The following is a 19,585-nucleotide window of genomic DNA, read 5'->3' on the forward strand; positions in this document are numbered from 1 at the left end:
GTATGTAATGGATTTTACATTTATAATGTATTTATAATTTATTTATAACGTATATGTAATGTATTTATATTCATAATGTATTTATACTTATAATGTTTTTATATTTATAATGTATTTATAATGTATTTATATTTATACTTCTTTATAATGTATTCACATTGTATTTATAGTTATAATGTATTTATATTGTGTTTATATTTATTGTCTGTTTATATTCATAATGTATTTATTGGCGCACGCATTCCGTTATGTGTCGTCACTGCCACCTGGTGGGCATCAGGTCCTAGTGCCCCCTGGTGGGTCCTAGTGCCCCCTGGTGGGTCCTAGTGCCCCCTACTGGGTCCTAGTGCCCCCTGGTGGGTCCTAGCGCCCCCTGCTGGGTCCTAGTGCCCCCTGGTGGGTAGGTGGGTCTTGAGGACACGCCCCTCAGACACAAGCTGCCAGGTCAACCAAACTGACTGATGTGCCCCGGGCTGGAGAACCTCCAGGGCCCTTCTGGTACTGCAGGGGGCTGGAGAACCTCCAGGGCCCTTCTGCTGCTGCAGGGGGCTGGAGAACCTCCAGGGCCCTTCTGCTGCTGCAAGGGGTTGGAGAACCTTCGGGGCCCGTGTGGTGCAGCAGAGAGGTGTAGGAGAACCTTCAGGGCCCTCCTGGTGCAGGTACTGGGGCCCCCAGCCGGGCCCGCTCTGTGAGAGCACTAGAACATGGTCACGCCCGCAGGAGGTTGGGGGGGCCGGTCTAGGCCTGAGGACCAGGGCTGGTCTATGCTCCCAGTCCAGGGCTGGTTTACAGTCCCATTCCAGGGCTGGTTTACAGTCCCAGTCCAGGGCTGGTCTACGGTCCCAGTCCAGACTGGGTCAGAACTCTTCCAAGATCAGCTGATCAACGGACTCTGTTTGTTGTTCTTCTTTGGTTCTTTGAGTTGAGTTGATCTCCTTGTGGTGTCACTGTTAGCTAAATAAACCCATAAAATGTCCTATTGCACGTTCTGTTTGTCTTCATGTGCTCCCAGGCTGAGGAACTGTTCACGGTGATCAACCCGCATCCTATAGTCATCATAATATAATAATTATCTTGAGATTACACTCTTCTAAATGATTGTGTCCCCAGGGCGGGGGGTAATCCGGGCTGATTGACGCTGTGGGGCTCAGGACTCCCCCAGGTGTGATTACTGAGGCAGCTCCTCCCTGTGACGGACTGTGGTCACAACAAGTGCTTCCTCCTCCTCTCCCTGGGACCTCCACCTTCTCCAGCCCGCCAGCTCCACACTGACACACGGAATTAATCCTCCTCCAGCCCCCGGTGGAGTCCCACTAGGGGGACCGGATGGCTGCTGGTCTCGGGTCCACGGTGGGTCGGTCCGTTCCTGCGTGTGGGGGAGGGTCAGGGGTCGCTATGGAGATATAAGAGGAGAGGTGGAGGTCCTGACTCCACCTGGAGCCAGAACACCTGGATGCACACGGCAGGAAGGTAAGCTCCCCTCAGCTCTGTTCAGTGGGGGTTTAACGGTCGACAAAGAGAAGGGAAGATATCGGCCAGTTCACCTTGAGGGCCTCTCTCAACGTCTCGGACATCGGAGCTGTAGACCACATGGTCGGTCCATGAAGAAGCCCCAGGTAGTGGACTCAATATGTGTGAAGCTGCTGTTGGGGGATGTGCGTCCTGGTCCTCTTCTGGGTCGTGGTCCTCTTGTGGGTCCTGCTCCTCTTGTTGGTCGTGGTCCTCTCGTGGGTCGTGGTCCTCTTCTGGGTCGTGGTCCTCTTGTGGGTCGTGGTCCTCTTGTGGGTTGTGGTCCTCTTGTGGGTCGTGGTCCTCTTGTGGGTCCTGGTCCTCTTGTGGGTCGTGGTCCTCTTCTGGGTCGTGGTCCTCTTCTGGGTCGTGGTCCTTCTGGGTCCTGGTCCTTCTGGGTCGTGGTCCTCTTGTGGGTCGTGGTCTCCTCGAGGGGTCGTGGTCTTCTTGTGGGTTGTGGTCCTCTAGGGGGTCGTGGTCCTCTTGTGGGTCGTGGTCCTCGTGGTCTCCTCGAGGGGTCGTGGTCCTCGTGGTCTCCTCGAGGGGTCCTCTATATCGAGGAGATGCCGTCTGAACAATGTATTTTTGTTCCGTAGCTTCTTATATCTCTGTCATATGTAAATTCTTACAATGCATTTTCTTTTCTTTATTTCTTATTGAATTATTGTATGTATTCTTCATATATTTGTGTCACTTAGGCTCATCTTATTATAAAGTTGAATCTTTTTTAAACACGTAATACTGACCCATACCAATGCTCTACCATCGAGATTCATCATCTGGGATTAATATTAGTATCGTCTAATATCTGTCTTAATTGAGTACTTGAGTCTTTGTTTCTTTACATTATATTGAGGCATTGTAATAGCGCATGGTGGGAGTGTGTGTGTGTGTGTGTGATGGCTGGTTCCAGCAGCCTCTCCTGGGTGAGTCTGACTGGACTCTCGGGCTGGTGAGGCTTCACACCTGTTGCACGTTGAGTAATCAGGTAGCACGTGTTAAGACAAGCTACCTGTGCACGCACTTAAGTTCTCCTAGATGGCCACAAAGAACATGTATCGTTATCAAATCGTTACACACCTTCATCATCACCCCCACCCCGTGTCCTTTAGTCTGGAGGACCCCGATAGAGGTCATCTGGGGGGGGGGGGGGGGTGACCTGGACCTTTCTACACACTACCTAGAGGACCTCTATTGCGCTCCTCCGGATGTTATTGTACATTTCAGCGTACATATCTTGTTAACTGTGTTGTGGTTATTGCGACCAGGTGTGTGTTGTGGTCCCTATGTGCAGGTGAACAGGTGTGTGATGTGGTTGTTTGATGTGGTTCCTGTGTGCAGGTGAACAGGCGTGGTTTGTGGTTCTTGTGTCTGATGTGGTTCCTGTGAACAGGTGTGTGATGTGGTACTTGTGTGAACAGATGTGTGATGTGGTTCCTGTGTCCAGGTGAACAGGTGTGTGTCGTGGTTCTTGACTGATGTTTACCCTGTGAACAGGTGTGTGATGTGGTTCCTGTGTGCGATGTGGTACCTGTGAACAGGTGTATACCCTGAACCTGCCCAGCCATGGACCCCTTGCAGGACAGGAACCTCTCCCACAGTTCCTTTGTGTTCCTGGGCTTCCCGGAGCTCAGCAGACACCTGCGTCTGCTGGCGCTGCCCTTCTCGCTGTCCTACGGCTGGGTGCTGCTGGGGAACCTGCTGCTGGTCCACGTGGTGAGGAGCCTGCCCAGCCTGCACAGCCCCATGCACCTCCTCATCTCCGCGCTCTGCCTGGTGGACGTCCTGGCGGTCAGCGCCATCATCCCCAGGATGCTGGTGGGCTTCTTCTCGGAGCAGGATCACATCAGTCTGGCCGGCTGCCTGCTCCAGATGTTCGTGGCCCACTTCCTGTCGTCGCTGGAGTCTACGCTGCTCCTCGCCATGGCGCTGGACCGCTACGTGGCCATCTGCCGCCCGCTGCGCTACGCAGACGTCATCAACCCCCGCGCGGCTCTGAAGCTGTGCGCCTTCGCCGTGCTCCGCAGCTGCTCCATCATGCTGGCCCTGGTGGCGCTGGCCGGCTCGCTGACCTTCTGCGGCTCCAGCGTCATCCTCCACTGCTACTGCGACCACATGGCGCTGGTCAGCCTGGCGTGCGGCGACACGGGCCGGAGCAATGCCATGGGGCTGGCCGTCATCGGCTGCTTCGTGGGCGGGGACATCTCCCTCATCTTCCTCTCCTACGTGTGCATCCTGCGGGCGGTGCTGCGGACCCCCCACGGAGACCGCTGGAAGGCCTTCCACACCTGCGGGACGCACCTGATGGTGATGATGTGCTTCTACCTGGTGGGCAGCGTGACCTTCCTGTCCCACAACCTCCACATCCCCATCTCCACCAGCGGCAACACCTTCATGGGCCTGGCCTACATCCTGCTGCCCGCCACCGTCAACCCCGTCATCTACGGGGTCCGGACTAAGGAGATCAGGAACGGCTTTTATAAAGTCTTTAACGTCAAAGCCAAGGACAACATGGCAGTGAAGGTCACCTCCATTAAGGTTTCTCCAATCGTCAAAGAACCGGGGTGAGATGGATCTATCTACGCAGCGAGACATTGGCTGGAATACTTAAACCATCAGAAATACACTGTACCAGCAGAATACAATGTACTATCAGAATACAATCTGCCATCAGAATACAATGTACCAGCAGAATACAATGTACCATCAGAATACAATTAACCATGAGAAATACAATGTACCATCAGAATACAATCTGCCATCAGAATACAATGTATCATCAGAAAAACAATGTACCATCGGAATACAATGTACCAGCAGAAAAACAATGTACCATCAGAAATACAATGTACCATCAGAATACAATGCACCATCAGAATACAATGTACCATCAGAATACAATGCACCATCAGAATACAATCTGCCATCAGAATACAATGTACCATCAGAAAAACAATGTACCAGCAGAAGAAAAACAATGTAGCATCAGAATACAATCTGCCATCAGAATACAATCTTTCGTCAGAATACAATGTACCATCAGAATACAATGTACCATCAGAATACAATCTGCCATCAGAATACAATGTACCATCAGGATACAATGTACCATCAGATTACAATCTGCCATCAGAATACAATGTACCATCAGAATACAATGTAGCATCAGAATACAATCTGCCATCAGAATACAATGTACCATCAGAATACACTGTACCATCAGAATACAATGTACCATCAGAATACAATCTGCCATCAGAATACAATCTGCCATCAGAATACAATCTGCCATCAGAATACAATGTACCATCAGAATACAATCTGCCATCAGAATACATTTACCATCAGAGCATAATCAGTCAGAAAATAATGGACCATCAGAGTAGTATGTGGTCTACCACACCAGTATGATGCACTACCTGTCCACCTCACAGGGCAGCAGTAGGCCTACTGCTAGGCCGGGGGTTCATTCCTTCTGGGGCCACCAAGCTTCACAAAGAACGTGTGTGTGTGTAGTAAAACTCTAAACAGTACCAATGTTGTTGACCCCTCCTGGGTGATTGAACGCTCTAATCTGTGATATTGTGGACCCTTCTGGGTGAATATGCTCTAATCCAGCGGTTTTCAATAGGTGAGGCGCGCCTCCCCTGGGGGGCGCCAAAGAGCCACAGGGGAGGCGCGACACGCAACACGCAAAGAAAGAATACACATCTGTATGACGCTCTATTGATATCGGTAATTGTGCGTGCCGCGTGTATTAGTTTTAAAATGCATCGTTTCCTTGTCCTAAGTCGCCAGAAGTCAGCATTAAGGGAGGAAACGGGACCCAGCAAAAATCGTAGGAAATATGATCCTGAATGGTGCGTTTCTGGTTTTCTGTGGAGAGCGAGTTCCCCCAGATCCCCACAAAGGCTATGAAAGTCCTTATCCCCTTCACCTCCACCTACTCGTGTGAGTGTGGGTTTTCCGCACTGACCCCGATTAAAAACAAAAGCAGATCAAGGCTGCAGGTGGAGGACGACTTGCGTTTATTTCTCTCTGCAGTGCAGCCCCACATTGAACACATTAAAAGCAAGGCCTCATTGTTCTCACTGATATGGAATTGAAAGTCAAAGTTGTGTTGTCTTGAATGCATAAATTGGTTGGGCCATAGGGTAGATGCCGCTCGTAGAGCAAATTAGGTGAATTTGGCGCATTTTGTTTGTTGTTTAAATCGGAGGATTTATGTGGCTGAAATCGTTAACAAATTTGATGAAAATATGTGAATCTGTTCGATCTCATAACATGCCGTTGTCGTTCATAGATCAGACAGAGAGCTGTCCATTGTGCTGATTTGTTTCGAGACAATGCGCATCTCCTTCAAAAGTGCGCTTAACACAGCGCCGATTTCAGCCGTCGGGTGTCATCGGTTGTAGCTATGTTTTGTTGACTTGTGGATGGGCCTACTGATGTTCAGTGATTTTAAAAGTAGCCTCAATTAGGCCTGCATGAAGTTGGAAATTATTTGCTGTTGCAAAGAATCAGTTATGAATGCACTTCTAAAAAAGCTGTGGAAATAAAATGTCTTCAAATGCAATATTACAAAATATTAACCCCTGCTCTAACCGGATATTGTGGACCCTTCTGGGTGAACGTTTGATAGTGATGAGCAGATCTGTTTATTTTTGTTGAGAAGTGAAGAAATGAGAAGGAAAATAATCAAATAAAGGATTCCACAAATGTGATTTATTAAAGATGCAATATACTGTTTAATAATATCCTCAATAACACCACTTTTATTAAAATAATTAAGAAATATTTGATATATTAATAAACGTTCATCTAGTAATAATAATAATCAGAATAATAACAATAATACTGTGGACGCAAACCGGCAGCTCTACCTGAAAGGGTGAACGAATGACCAGGTGAACTGATGAACTGGTGAACTGGTGAACACATGAACAGGTGAACTGATGAACTGGTGAACACATGACCTGGTGAACTGATGAACTGGTGAACAGGTGAACTGGAGAACTGGTGAACACCTGACCTCATGAACTGATGAACTGATGAACAGGTGAACGCATGGCCAGGTGAACTGAACAGGTGATCAGGTTAATTAATGAGCAGGTGAATAGAACAAGAAACCAGGTGAAGGGCTGAACAGGTGGATGAACACGCAATGTTTGAACAGGCGAGGGGGTGAGGGGGTGAGCAGGCGAGGGGGTGAGCAGGCGAGGGGGTGAGGGGGTGAGGGGATGAGGAGGAGGAGAACAGAAGTACAGCACTGGCCTGTGCTGGGGGGGGGGGGGGGGGGGGGGGGCTTCTCAACCATGATGTTGGCGTGTGACATGCATACAAGGTCATCCATGAAATCCTGCTACTGGAGCACTCTCTCATCTAGCTGATCAAAACAGAGCTCCCAAACACTCCCATCTGATTGGTTAGAGAGCCTAGACCACCCACTGTGCAGGACTAACTATCCTTGATGCCCCGGCCTTGGTGACTCCTCGGCAGATATAGTGTTGTGTTACTGGTCGGGACCGGTGCCCTTAAAGAAAGTCTCTCTATGTGTGTGTGATGTCGTTGCGCGCCTGCTAGCGGTGGCTAGGCTAGCAGGCCACCACACCTCTCAAACACTAGTCTAGACTGCAGTACTCCCGCCGCCCACCGGGTGGTGCTATGGAGAGAAGGCTAATTTTGGACATGAAGACGAACACTGGGTGCCCCTCCGTTGGAGGAGACCTCCGCTCTCTATCTGTCCTTCGTCTCTGGCCCCTCCCCCTCCTCCTCCTCCTCGTCCTTCGCTCCAATCAGGCGCTGGCGGGCAAAGTCTTCGAAGATGATGTCATCGTCGCTGAGCAGCACAGGAGTTGATACGTCAATACATCGAAAGCAACTGAATACCTACTACAAGTACTACAAGACTGTACTCCCACGTACTGACGAACAGTTGAACATCTGATAGAAGTACTACTGTACTCTCAGTACAACATGAGCACTGTTGTTCAAGCCATTAGTCATTAGCCGTTTATCCATAACTTCATGTGTTCTATATTTCACGGTGTTTAATCACTCCTCTGCCCGGCAGCGGTAATCTGCACAGTCCATCACGTCCATAAAGATCAGAATTGATTTGAGGTGAAGCCTGTGAGAGCAGGTGATGATTGCTGCAGACCACATTAATAATCCCATGAATCATTCATCAAAGTCATGAATCATTCACTGGAGAGCAGAGATCTTTTAAGTAGTTCCTGACTCCTCCAACATGCTCCAGAGATCATACATGCTGCAGATCATAGTTGTTCATCGATATCAACCAAGACTTCATCGCTCTGTTCAGACCAAAACACATACGATAGACTGTCTGCAGACAGACAGACAGACAGACCGCCAGCTGGATTGACAGACAGACAGACATTGCATAAGGCATAAAGACAGGTACAGCAAAGTCAGACAGACTTACTTTGTATCAAACTGTATCAGGTTGGTGTCGATGGGCACTTCATCAGCGGCTTAACGAGACAAAAAGATCAAATCAAGCCAACGCAGTATTGTATCAGTGCTTCACCTTTAACCTAGGAGCTGAACCCTGACCCTAACCCTAACCCTTACGCCGAACTTTAACCAAGGAACCTAACCCTGACCCTGACCCTAACCCTGACCCTAACCCTGAACTTTAACCAGGGAGCCTAACCCTGAAACTAACCCTAACCTTTAACCAAGGAGCCGTTCCCTAACCGGAACCCTGACCCTAAACCCAACCCACTTCAGTCCAATTAACCCCCCTAGTCCCTCCCCCTCAGAAGTATCTCCCACTCAGTAGTCCCTCCCCCTCAGTAGTCCCTCCCCCTCAGTAGTCCCTCCCCCTCCGTGGTCCCTCCCCTCCGTGGTCCCTCCCCCTCAGTAGTCCCTCCCCCTCCGTGGTCCCTCCCCCTCCGTGGTCCCTCCCCTCCGTGGTCCCTCCCCCTCAGTGGTCCCTCCCCCTCAGTAGTCCCTCCCCCTCCGTGGTCCCTCCCCCTCAGTAGTCCATCCCCCTCAATAGTCCCTCCCCCTCAGTAGTCTCACCATCCCTGAAGAGAGCGTCTTCCAGGGGTTTCGCGTGCATCAACGTGAACGGCAGCTCAACCGCCACATCGCTGAAACACACGAGAGCATCAATCCACGCATAAATACACGTATAATACATGTATAAATATAGGTGTAGATACAGGTATAAATACAGGTATAAATACATGCATAAAATATGTAAATACACATAAATAAATGTATAAATGCATGAGAGCATTATTACATGTATAAATACACGTATAATACACGTATAAATACACACATAAATACAGGATGGATATGAATACAGGTATGATTATTGAGGTAAACATTCCTGAAGATGTGGTACCTTGCGGCCAGATCTCCGAGAATCCTGTAACAGAGAAACGGATTATAAAGAAACACGAGGTCATCAAGGTGAGGTCATCCTGAGAGGTCAGAAGTCAGAGGTCAGAGCTGAGGTACCTACCCGCCCCGGGACACCACCAGCTTCACCTTCACCTTGTAGGAGACGATGATCCCCAGCACCTCCCTGTTGGCACCCTCCCTGAGCCTGGACACACAACAACTTTATTAGTCCAGGATCACAGACACACTCCCCCTTACACCAGGGCCAGCTCCCACTGCTCAGAGGGGAGGTTCATATCTGATGGCAGATGATTAACTAACACTAAACTAGCATCACACGGGGGAAAGGTCTAACTAGAGGCTGGTAGAGGACTAACTAGAGGCTGATAGAGGCTAACTAGAGGCTGGTAGAGGCTAACCAGAGGCTGGTAGAGGACTAACTAGAGGCTGGTAGAGGACTAACTAGAGAGGACTAACTAGAGGCTGGCAGAGGACTAACTAGAGGCTGGTAGAGGTCTAACTAGAAGCTGGTAGAGGACTAACCAGAGGCTGGTAGAGCACTAACTAGAGGCTGGTAGAGCACTAACTAGAGGCGGGTAGAGGACTAACTAGAGGCGGGTCGAGGCTAACCAGAGGACTCACAGAGTGCTGGAGGCCAGGTTGGTGTCCTCATGCTTCAGCTTCCCGTCCAGAGCCAGGCCCCTCTTCTCGCGGTTGTTGGCCAGGAACGGCGTCAGCGTGAACACTTTGCAGAAGGTGGCGCTGGGAGCCACCAGGTCGCTGCGGAGACGAACCAGAGGTGAGACGGACGACTGGAGAGACGTATCTGAAGAGTGCTCTGGGCTAATGTTGTGGACAGCTTCCCATAACCTCGTTGGTGTTAGGGCATGGGACTGAGTCCTCTCTAACCCAAGTTCTATTTCTATAGTTAGTACTAGTAGTTGTAAAGGGATTTAGGAATAACACGTGGTAGTTAGTACTAATAATAATACAGGTAGTTATTACTAGTAGTGTACCGGTAACAGGTGTTGGTGTAGTTAGTACTAGCGGTGTACTCGTAACAGGTGTTTGTGTAGTAAGTACTCGTAGTTTAAAGGTAGTTTGTACTAGTAGTTCTACAGGTAGTCAGCATTGGTAGTTTACAGGTAACTCTGGTTCAGTATCTCCTACCACCGACCCAGAGAGGAGGAGGAGGAGGAGGAGGAGGAGGAGGAGGAGGAGGAGGAGGAGGAGGAGGAGAGGGAGGAGAGGAGAGGGAGGAGAGGAGGAGAGGAGGAGGGGGAGAAGAGGAGGAGGAGGAGGAGGAGGAGAGGGAGGAGAAGGAGGAGGAGGAGGAGGAGGAGGAGGAGGAGGAGGAGGAGGAGGAGGAGGAGGAGGAGGAGGAGGAGGAGGAAACACCTACTCAGACTCTTCCACGGCCACAGGACATTTATACTGGGCTGTGTTGAAGAGGCAGATGTCTGCATACTGGCGCACTGTGTAGAGAGAGAGAGAGAGAGAGAGAGAGAGAGAGAGAGAGAGAGAGAGAGAGAGAGAGAGAGAGAGAGAGAGAGAGAGAGAGGTGGATAGATAAGATAAGGAGGTACATATATCTAAATAGATGCATGTATAGATATAGATGAAAGCCAGTCGAGAGGCGTACCAGAGATCTTCATCTTCTTCACCGTCTTGGTGGTGTTGTTGGTGACGTGAACGTTGACGCTGATGGGTTCTCCGTGGTAGTAGATCTGAGGAGAGCTAGTGTTGGTTAGTCTAGGAGAGGCCCCTACATGATGCTAGTGTTGGTTAGTCTAGAAAAGGGCCCCTACATGATGCTAGTGTTGGTTAGTCTAGGAGAGGGCCCCTACATGATACTAGTGTTGGTTAGTCTAGGAGAGGGCCCCTAAATGATGCTAGTGTTGGTTAGTCTAGGAGAGGGCCCCTACATGAACTGGTGTTGGTTAGTCTAGAAGAGGGCCCCTACATGATGCTAGTGTTGGTTAGTCTAGGAGAGGGCCCCTACATGATGCTAGTGTTGGTTAGTCTAGGAGAGGGCCCCTACATGATGCTAGTGTTGGTTAGTCTAGAAGAGGGCCCCTACATGATGCTAGTGTTGGTTAGTCTAGGAGAGGGCCCCTACATGATGCTAGTGTTGGTTAGTCTAGGAGAGGGCCCCTACATGATGCTAGTGTTGGTTAGTCTAGGAGAGGGCCCCTACATGATGCTAGTGTTGGTTAGTCTAGGAGAGGGCCCCTACATGATGCTAGTGTTGGTTAGTCTAGGAGAGGGCCCCTACATGATGCTAGTGTTGGTTAGTCTAGGAGAGGGCCCCTACATGATGCTAGTGTTGGTTAGTCTAGGAGAGGGCCCCTACATGATGCTGGTGTTGGTTAGTCTAGGAGAGGGCCCCTACATGATGCTAGTGTTGGTTAGTCTAGGAGAGGGCCCCTACATGATGCTAGTGTTGGTTAGTCTAGGAGAGGGCCCCTACATGATGCTAGTGTTGGTTAGTCTAGGAGAGGGCCCCTACATGATGCTAGTGTTGGTTAGTCTAGGAGAGGGCCCCTACATGATGCTAGTGTTGGTTAGTCTAGGAGAGGGCCCCTACATGATGCTAGTGTTGGTTAGTCTAGGAGAGGGCCCCTACATGATGCTAGTGTTGGTTAGTCTAGGAGAGGGCCCCTACATGATGCTAGTGTTGGTTAGTCTAGGAGAGGGCCCCTACATGATGCTAGTGTTGGTTAGTCTAGGAGAGGGCCCCTACATGATGCTAGTGTTGGTTAGTCTAGGAGAGGGCCCCTACATGATGCTAGCGTTGGTTAGTCTAGGAGAGGGCCCCTACATGATGCTAGTGTTGGTTAGTCTAGGAGAGGGCCCCTACATGATGCTAGTGTTGGTTAGTCTAGGAGAGGGCCCCTACATGATGCTAGCGTTGGTTAGTCCAGGAGAGGGCCACTACATGATGCTAGTGTTGGTTAGTCTAGGAGAGGGCCCCTACATGATGCTAGTGTTGGTTAGTCTAGGAGAGGGCCCCTACATGATGCTAGCGTTGGTTAGTCTAGGAGAGGGCCCCTACATGATGCTGGCGTTGGTTAGTCCAGGAGAGGGCCCCTACATGATGCTAGTGTTGGTTAGTGTAGGAGAGGGCCCCTACATGATGCTAGTGTTGGGGGGGGGGGGGTGATGCCAGTTCTGGGGCTGTTGTACTGGTGTTGGGGTGTGTGGTGTTAGTGTTAGGGGTGTGTGTGTGTGTGTGTGTGTGTGTGTGTGTGTGTGTGTGTGTGTGTGTGTGTGTGTGTGTGTGTGGGGGGGGGGGTCTGGGACCTCCTTGTCCAGGGAGGCCTCCAGGTGCAGCGGTTTGTCCGACATGAGGAACTGCCGGGTGGTCTCGGCGGTGGGCTGGGGGCCGGCCTTCTCCGGGGCGTACTGCACCTTCCTGATGACCAGACGCACCGAGTTCCTGCACGCACACACACACACACACACACACACATTATTACACACACACCGACACAAACACACACACATACACACATTAATACACACACAGACACATTATTACACACACGGCAACACAAACACACACACACACACACACACACACACACACACACACACACAATAATACACACATTAATATACACACACACATTAATACACATATTAATACGCACACACACATTAATACACACACACACACACACACACACATTATTACACACACGCCAACACAAACACACACACACATTAATACACACACAAACATACACATTGATACACACACACATATTATACACACACACACATTAATACACACACACACACACACACACACATTAATACACATACACACACAGACACATTGTTACACACACGCCAACACAAACACACACACATTAATACACATACACACACAGACACATTATTACACACACGCCAACACAAACACACACACATTAATACACATACACACACAGACACATTATTACACACACGCCAACACAAACACACACACATTAATACACACACAAACACACACATTAATATACACACACACACACACACACACACATTAATATACACACACACACACACACATTAATACGCACACACACACACACACACACACACACAAAAACATACAAACACACACATACACATGAATACACACACACATATGAACACACACACACATAGATAAATACACAATACACACACACACAGACACATATTAACTTACACACAAATATAAATACACACACACATAAAGACACACATAATAACACACACACACACACACACACTCACACCGCTGAGTGATATAAACAGAGTGATCTTGTCTGAAGCTGATAGTTTACCTCTTATGGATCTTCTCCTCAACGTTTTCAGCACAGAACGCCTTCACCTCAAAGTCCACACCACACGCCTTCAGACACACACACACACACACACACACACACACACACACACACACACACACACACACACACACACACACACACACACACACACACACACACTATTACATCTGATCTATCATAATAAAATCTAGGCTAGCCTAATCTAATAGGTTTTATTTGGCATCTCCCAGTAGAACCAGTAGCAGACTGGCTTTACTGGGCATCTCCCAGTAGAACCAGTAGCAGACTGGCTTTACTGGGCAGCTCCCAGTAGAACCAGTAGCAGACTGGCTTTATTAGGCAGCTCCCAGTAGAACCAGTAGCAGACTGGCTTTACTGGGCAGCTCCCAGTAGGACCAGTAGCAGACTGGCTGTACTGGACAGCTCCCAGTAGAACCAGTAGCAGACTGACTGTACTGGGCAGCTCCCAGTAGAACCAGTAGCAGACTGGCTGTACTGGACAGCTCCCAGTAGAACCAGCAGCAGACTGACTGTACTGGGCACTATTATAACCTAGTATGGTTAGAGGCGGTGAAAGGTGAAAGGTGAAAGGTTAAAGGTGAAAGGTGAAAGGTTCCAGACCTTCCCAGTGTCCTCCGGTCCAGGCTGCAGGGTGACGGAGCACGGCAGGTTCAGCGGAATCTGAGGAGGAACAACGCAACGACACAATCTGAACAAACACACCCAAGATCAACACACACCCAATCAAGAACATCAAAGGGAAGGGGCGTGTCCCTGGGGGGTGAAGGGGCGTGTCCCTGGAGGGTGAGGGGGCGTGTCCCTGGAGGGCGAGGGGGCGTGTCCCTGGAGGGTGAGGGGGCGTGTCCCTGGAGGGTGAGGGGGCGTGTCCCTGGAGGATGAGGGGGCGTGTCCCTGGAGGGTGAAGGGGCGTGTCCCTGGAGGGTGAAGGGGTGTGTCCCTGGAGGGTGAGGGGGCGTGTCCCTGGAGGGTGAGGGGGCGTGTCCCTGGAGGGTGAGGGGGCGTGTCCCTGGAGGATGAGGGGGCGTGTCCCTGGAGGGGGCGGGTACCTGGAAGGTGAAGGGGTGGGCGTGTTCTCCCAGCTTCTTGATGAGGCGTTCCTGGAGTCGGGTGACGGTGTTCTTCTCGCTGGGCGGAGGAGGGAAGGCCTGGATGTTGGCCAGGAACAGATCCTTCCGGAAGGTCAGCCCCAGCACATCCAGGTCCTCACGGCCGTAGCGGAACGCACACGTCAGCGTCACAAACACTGGTAACACACAGACACGCACACACGCACACACGCACACACATCCATGACTGATCAGAAGTTCTGCTGTAACTGCTTTAAAAAGCCCTAGCAACACACACACTCCTTATGAAGGGAGTTTCCTGGTAGGAGAGGAAGTAGGGCGGGTCCATTGATCGACAGCAGCAGCACTTAGCCGCCGCCACCGCCCCCACACTCTGGCCCATCCCCAGCTCCCCAACACTCATGACATCATGAAGACAAGAGGAGCTGACACAGTATGATGTTTACTACCGTTACGGGAACACACACACGCACACGGGCACACACACACACACACACGAACACACACATACACAAGCACACGCACACACACACTATCTATAATGCAGCATCTTGTCAATACTGTTCTCAAAACTGTCTGTGATGTTCACATTCATCTTTCCATTACTAATACTACTCTGTCTGAATGTATTTATATATATGTGTGTGTGTGTGATGGCTGGTTCCAGCAGCCTCTCCGGGCCGTCTGACTGGACTCTGGGGCTGGTGAGGCTGCACACCTGTTGCACGTTGAGTCATCAGGGAGCACGGGTTAAGACTAGTTGTGAGTATGTTGCCATGGTGATATTGGGCCTATGTAAACAATGATTCATGCCTTTCCATCAAACCAATATGGCCCTATGGAATCAATCGACAGTCACATGAATAAACTGTATCAATAACGATATGGATCAGTTATCAGTTATGTATCAGATATCCTGCAGGTTCAATATTCATCCTCACCTTTCCTCTCCTTCAGGTATTCCGGGTCTATCAGGACAACGCCATCTGTAGAGAACACACACACACACACACACACGCACACACGCCACACACACACAAACAGGAGAATGAACATCATGAATGGACTGCAGTGGTACACAGCTGGCAGACACAGCCAATCAGAACGCCCTCCTCACCTAGAGGCTCCACCCACTCAACATGGTCCACAAAGTCCCTCTTCCCCAGGTACACGATGAGCTGAGGAAGAGGAAGAGGAGGAGGAGGAGAGGAGGAGGAAGAGCTTAGACTACATTCAATCTTCGTCCTGTAACCATGGCAACCGTTAGGAGTTAGGTTAAGAAACGCACCTTTCCATTGGGGCTGGCTTTTTTAAAGACTCTGAAAAACAAACATATACACGTTATATACACACACACACACAGTATATACATTCAGTTTGTTTAGTATGGTTGGATAATATTACAGGAGTATACAGTATGTTGAGTATGGTTGTCTGGCAGTAGTACAGCTGTAAATAAGTAGTACACAAAAAGAACTACACGTGTAATGAACACCAGTACTAGGAGATCGGCTGATCATTGGCTCAGCTCCTACTTCCTGCTTTCTGTGCCTCCACCACAACTTCCTGTCCTAACACATCCACCAATCAGATCAATAGAGAGAGAGAGAGAGAGAGAGAGAGAGAGAGAGAGAGAGAGAGAGAGAGAGAGAGACAGAGACAGAGACAGAGACAGAGACAGAGACAGAGAGACGGAGAGAGGGAGGGAGAGAGAGAGAGAGAGAGAGAGAGAGAGAGAGAGAGAGAGAGAGAGAGAGAGAGAGAGAGAGAGAGAGAGTGATGGAGAGAGAGAGGGGGAGAGAGAGAGAGACAGAGAGAGGGAGAGGAGACATACGGTCTGTGTATGAAGGAGGAGAGGCGGAGAGAGGAGGTGCTAACAGGATATGAAGGTGTCCCTCCTCTAATGCTGCCTAATGCTCTCATCTCGTAATGGAGGCTAGGAGCTAGAAAGCTACAGCAAAGTGCTTCACACACACACACACACACACACACACACACACACACACACACACACACACACACACACAATGCCTTAATGTTTGTGTGCATGTGTGTAAATGCATGCATTTGTATTAATGTGGGTTTGTGTGTGTGTGTGTGTGTGTGTGTGTGTGTGTGTGTGTGTGTGTGTGTGTGTGTGTGTGTGTGTGTGTGTGTGTGTGCATATGTACTAATGTGTTTGTGTGTGTAGATGTGGATGATCTTGGCAGCTAGTGATCACCGATAATGAAGATGATGATGATGATGTTGATGATGATGATGATGATGATGATGATGATGATGATGATGATGATGATGATAATGAGGATGATGATGAGGATGAGTCGACCATAAGCTCACAGACCAAGCACAGCCAGACAGGATTAGGGGTTAAAGGTTGCAGGTCAAGCTTTTGGTGTTTGTAGAGGGGATCATCTCGTGCACCCGTTCAAAAGCTAAGGGGCAGAGTCTCAGCTACAATAGTGGGTGGGGCCTCAGAAGGAGGAGGTGGAGCCTCATGAAGCTCACCTGACTGATCAATAGGTGATGAGGAGCTCTGTAATGGAGACAGTAAGGAGTAGAGACAGCTGATCGATAGACTCCAGTCACAAACCCCTCTCTCTCTCTCTCTCTCTCTCTCTCTCTCTCTCTCTCTCTCTCTCTCTCTCTCTCTCTCTCTCTCTCTCTCTCTCATATCACTACCTAGCTCAGCATGTTAGCATCCTCGTTCTGCACTACATACCTCTACAACTACACACCAGTACAACTACACACACCTTTACATGTGGATCTCCAAAGACCTGTATAAACACTCACACACAACTGCTCATGCCGTAGAACCATGCAAATCTGAAAAATACACATCTGCACAATTAAATACACAAACCTGCATGACCAATACACAAATCTGCAAACTACCCCCCCCCCCTGTTCAGCGACACAAACCAGTATCATTCAACCATTAACATGACACCATATAAGTTACATGCTATATTACCTAGTAAAATACATATTACATACATACCATATCACATGTTATAGTAGATACTATGACATTATGTGACATACTATATGATACACTATACTCCAGTCCATAATGTACATGATCAATACTATATTATATTTACAGATTATATCATGCTTCTGGAAATATTATATGGATTATATAATGTTACATATTATATATTATATTACAAACCTTCCTTCTGCATGTTAGCTAAACACTGGCGTGCGTGTGTGGGTTCGTGCGTGTCTGTGTGCGTGTGTGTGTCTGTGTGTGCAGGTGTGTGTGTGTGCACTAAAGAGGAGCTTGTGTTATTCATTCCGTTAACACAGACCGTGTGCACGCGCGTGCACGCGGAGCCGGAAGTTCATTAATATTCTCTGCCGGAGCGCGCGGGAAGTAGGAGCTCATGCATATTAATGAGGCAGATCTTTACGTTCCTCAACCAGCTCACTAACCACTACTACTGGTTAACATCGACTAGCGACCTCTAACTAGTATTGTTAGGAACCAGTATTAACTACCAGCTCGCTCTTAACACATTCACACACTTGTAGAGCATCTGATACACTTCACACTCACACGCACGCAAACACACACGCAAACACACACACGTGCATGCACAAACAGACACGCACACACCCACGTGTATGCACAAACACACGCACACACACGACACGCATAAAAACACACATAAGAGCGCGCGCGGACGCACACGTAGACATGAGAGCGCGAGCACGAGAACACGCAAGCGCGGACACACGAACGGGGCATCAAAGTGTAAGGGAGGGGGTGTCGGCTATGTAGCAGCATGGGAGCGGAGGAGGAAGAGAAGAGGAGGAGAAGAGAAGGAGAGGAGGAGGTCGGTACCTGGTGCCCTTGTCTCCCATAGCGGCTCTGCGGGAGGCTCGTGACGAGACAACACAACACTCTCAGCCTCGCGCTTCAACTCCAGCTGGCCCTAGCTCGATCCGCGCGCCCGTTAGCTCCGGCTGTAGCTCGCGCTACCGTTCCCCCGAGCCTCGGCGTTTCTCCTCTCCGGGGGACCTTCTCTGCTGCAAGGACACCTTGTCTGTCTCTCCCGCTCACTGTAGGGACACCTCGCTAGCGCGCTCTCTCTATTCCTCGCTCATTCTCTGTCGTGTTTCCCCTCTCTCCTCTCTCGCTCTCTCTCTCTCTCTCTGACGAGATGGATGAGAACCGTTGTCATGACGCCCAGCGCGAGCAAAGAGATGGGAGTCGCCGTCTCCTCCCGCTCTCCCCTTATATCTGAGAGGAGTGTCGGAGCCTGGGGAGGAACGCTTTTCCTGTTGACGTCTCTCTGTCAACATACACACACACACACACACACGAATACAAGCACACACACACACACACACACACACAGATACATGAATACAAGCATACACACACAGTCCAACAAATACACACACACACTACACAAATAGATAGTCACACACACACCATACATGAATACAAGCACACACAGGCCAACAAATACACACACACTACACAAATAGATAGTCACACACACACACGCATAACCACAAATAGTGACATACAGACACATGCACACACAAGCACACGTACACATTAATCACACACACATACATTAATACATGGGACACGAACATAGATCCACGGCCCCGTGGCGCTGGGTTGATGCCTTGCCCGGGGGCATGGCAGAAGCTGAGCCTGTCGGAGGCCGGTTCCCCAGCTGCGGCTCGTTAAGGAAGCTCGTTAGGACCCGTCTGCCGCAGGGCCGACCAATCATAGTGCAGACGCAAATAAACCCAAACAGACTCTTTATTAGTGACACACTTCACAGCATCTTCTGTACACTGACGAGCCCTTCTGATTGGTCCAGACTGGTCTCATAAGACCCCTCCTGATTGGTCCAGAGTGGTCTCATAAGACCTCTCCTGATTGGTCCAGAGCGGTCTCACAAGACCTCTTCTGATTGGTCCAGAGTGGTCTCACAAGACCTCTTCTGATTGGTCCAGAGTGGTCTCACAAGAACTCTTCTGATTGGTCCAGAGTGGTCTCATGACGTCAGCATTCCTGAGGATCTGTAGACCCCCTGTAGCTGAGACCCCTGTGGACCCAAGACCCCCCCCCCAGTCCTCATCCCTGTCTGACGTCAGCAGGGGGGCGCCCACCACTGCCCCCCCTCTGCCCGTGAGTCCTGGTTGGCTGGGTCAGATGTCGCTCCACAGGACAGCCCGCCTACTCTTGTCCACGCTGACGACGTAATCCCCCGAGAGAGACCAGGAGACAGCACTGAT

The 19,585-nt window shown here is 49.8% G+C and overlaps 3 protein-coding genes across 6 annotated transcripts in view; 1 reads left to right on the forward strand and 2 right to left on the reverse strand.

Moving 5' to 3' along the window:
- The first annotated feature begins 3,075 nt into the window (after window positions 1-3,075).
- On the forward strand, window positions 3,076-4,077 carry LOC115561035 (olfactory receptor 52K2-like). Its single transcript, XM_030380805.1, has one exon. The coding sequence runs from the start codon at window positions 3,076-3,078 to the stop codon at window positions 4,075-4,077; it is 1,002 nt and encodes a 333-aa protein (XP_030236665.1).
- Window positions 4,078-6,809: 2,732 nt separating this feature from the next.
- arrb1 (arrestin, beta 1) lies at window positions 6,810-18,679 on the reverse strand. Its single transcript, XM_030380980.1, has 16 exons — window positions 18,171-18,679; window positions 15,606-15,636; window positions 15,435-15,495; window positions 15,259-15,303; window positions 14,297-14,493; window positions 13,851-13,910; window positions 13,227-13,294; window positions 12,193-12,328; window positions 10,532-10,616; window positions 10,292-10,364; window positions 9,532-9,669; window positions 9,011-9,094; window positions 8,891-8,914; window positions 8,560-8,630; window positions 7,958-8,006; window positions 6,810-7,348 (listed from the first exon to the last, which is right to left on the reverse strand). The coding sequence occupies exons 1-16, from the start codon at window positions 18,188-18,190 to the stop codon at window positions 7,246-7,248; spliced, it is 1,245 nt and encodes a 414-aa protein (XP_030236840.1). The 5' UTR covers window positions 18,191-18,679; the 3' UTR covers window positions 6,810-7,245.
- Window positions 18,680-19,088: 409 nt separating this feature from the next.
- Window positions 19,089-19,585, reverse strand: part of atg16l2 (ATG16 autophagy related 16-like 2 (S. cerevisiae)) — a 14,410-nt gene continuing 13,913 nt past the window's right edge. For all 4 annotated transcript variants that reach the window (XM_030380983.1, XM_030380981.1, XM_030380984.1 and 1 more), the window contains one exon: window positions 19,089-19,585. This exon is cut by the window's right edge and continues 7 nt beyond it. In XM_030380983.1, the coding sequence (XP_030236843.1) occupies window positions 19,499-19,585 (87 nt within the window). In that variant the 3' untranslated portion in view covers window positions 19,089-19,498.

This window comes from Gadus morhua, chromosome 16, assembly GCF_902167405.1.
Source record: "Gadus morhua chromosome 16, gadMor3.0, whole genome shotgun sequence".
NCBI classification, from domain to species: domain Eukaryota; kingdom Metazoa; phylum Chordata; class Actinopteri; order Gadiformes; family Gadidae; genus Gadus; species Gadus morhua.

Coding starts and splice junctions, on each gene's coding strand:
- arrb1 (XM_030380980.1), bottom strand. CDS start 18,190: ATGGGAGACAAGGGCACCAG. Junction 14,494..15,258: donor ATACCTGAAGGAGAGGAAAG/GTGAGGATGAAT, acceptor GTGTGTTACCAG/TGTTTGTGACGCTGACGTGT. Junction 9,670..10,291: donor GTGGCCGTGGAAGAGTCTGA/GTAGGTGTTTCC, acceptor TCGTCTCCGCAG/CGACCTGGTGGCTCCCAGCG.
- LOC115561035 (XM_030380805.1), top strand. CDS start 3,076: ATGGACCCCTTGCAGGACAGGAACCTCTCCCACAGTTCCTTTGTGTTC.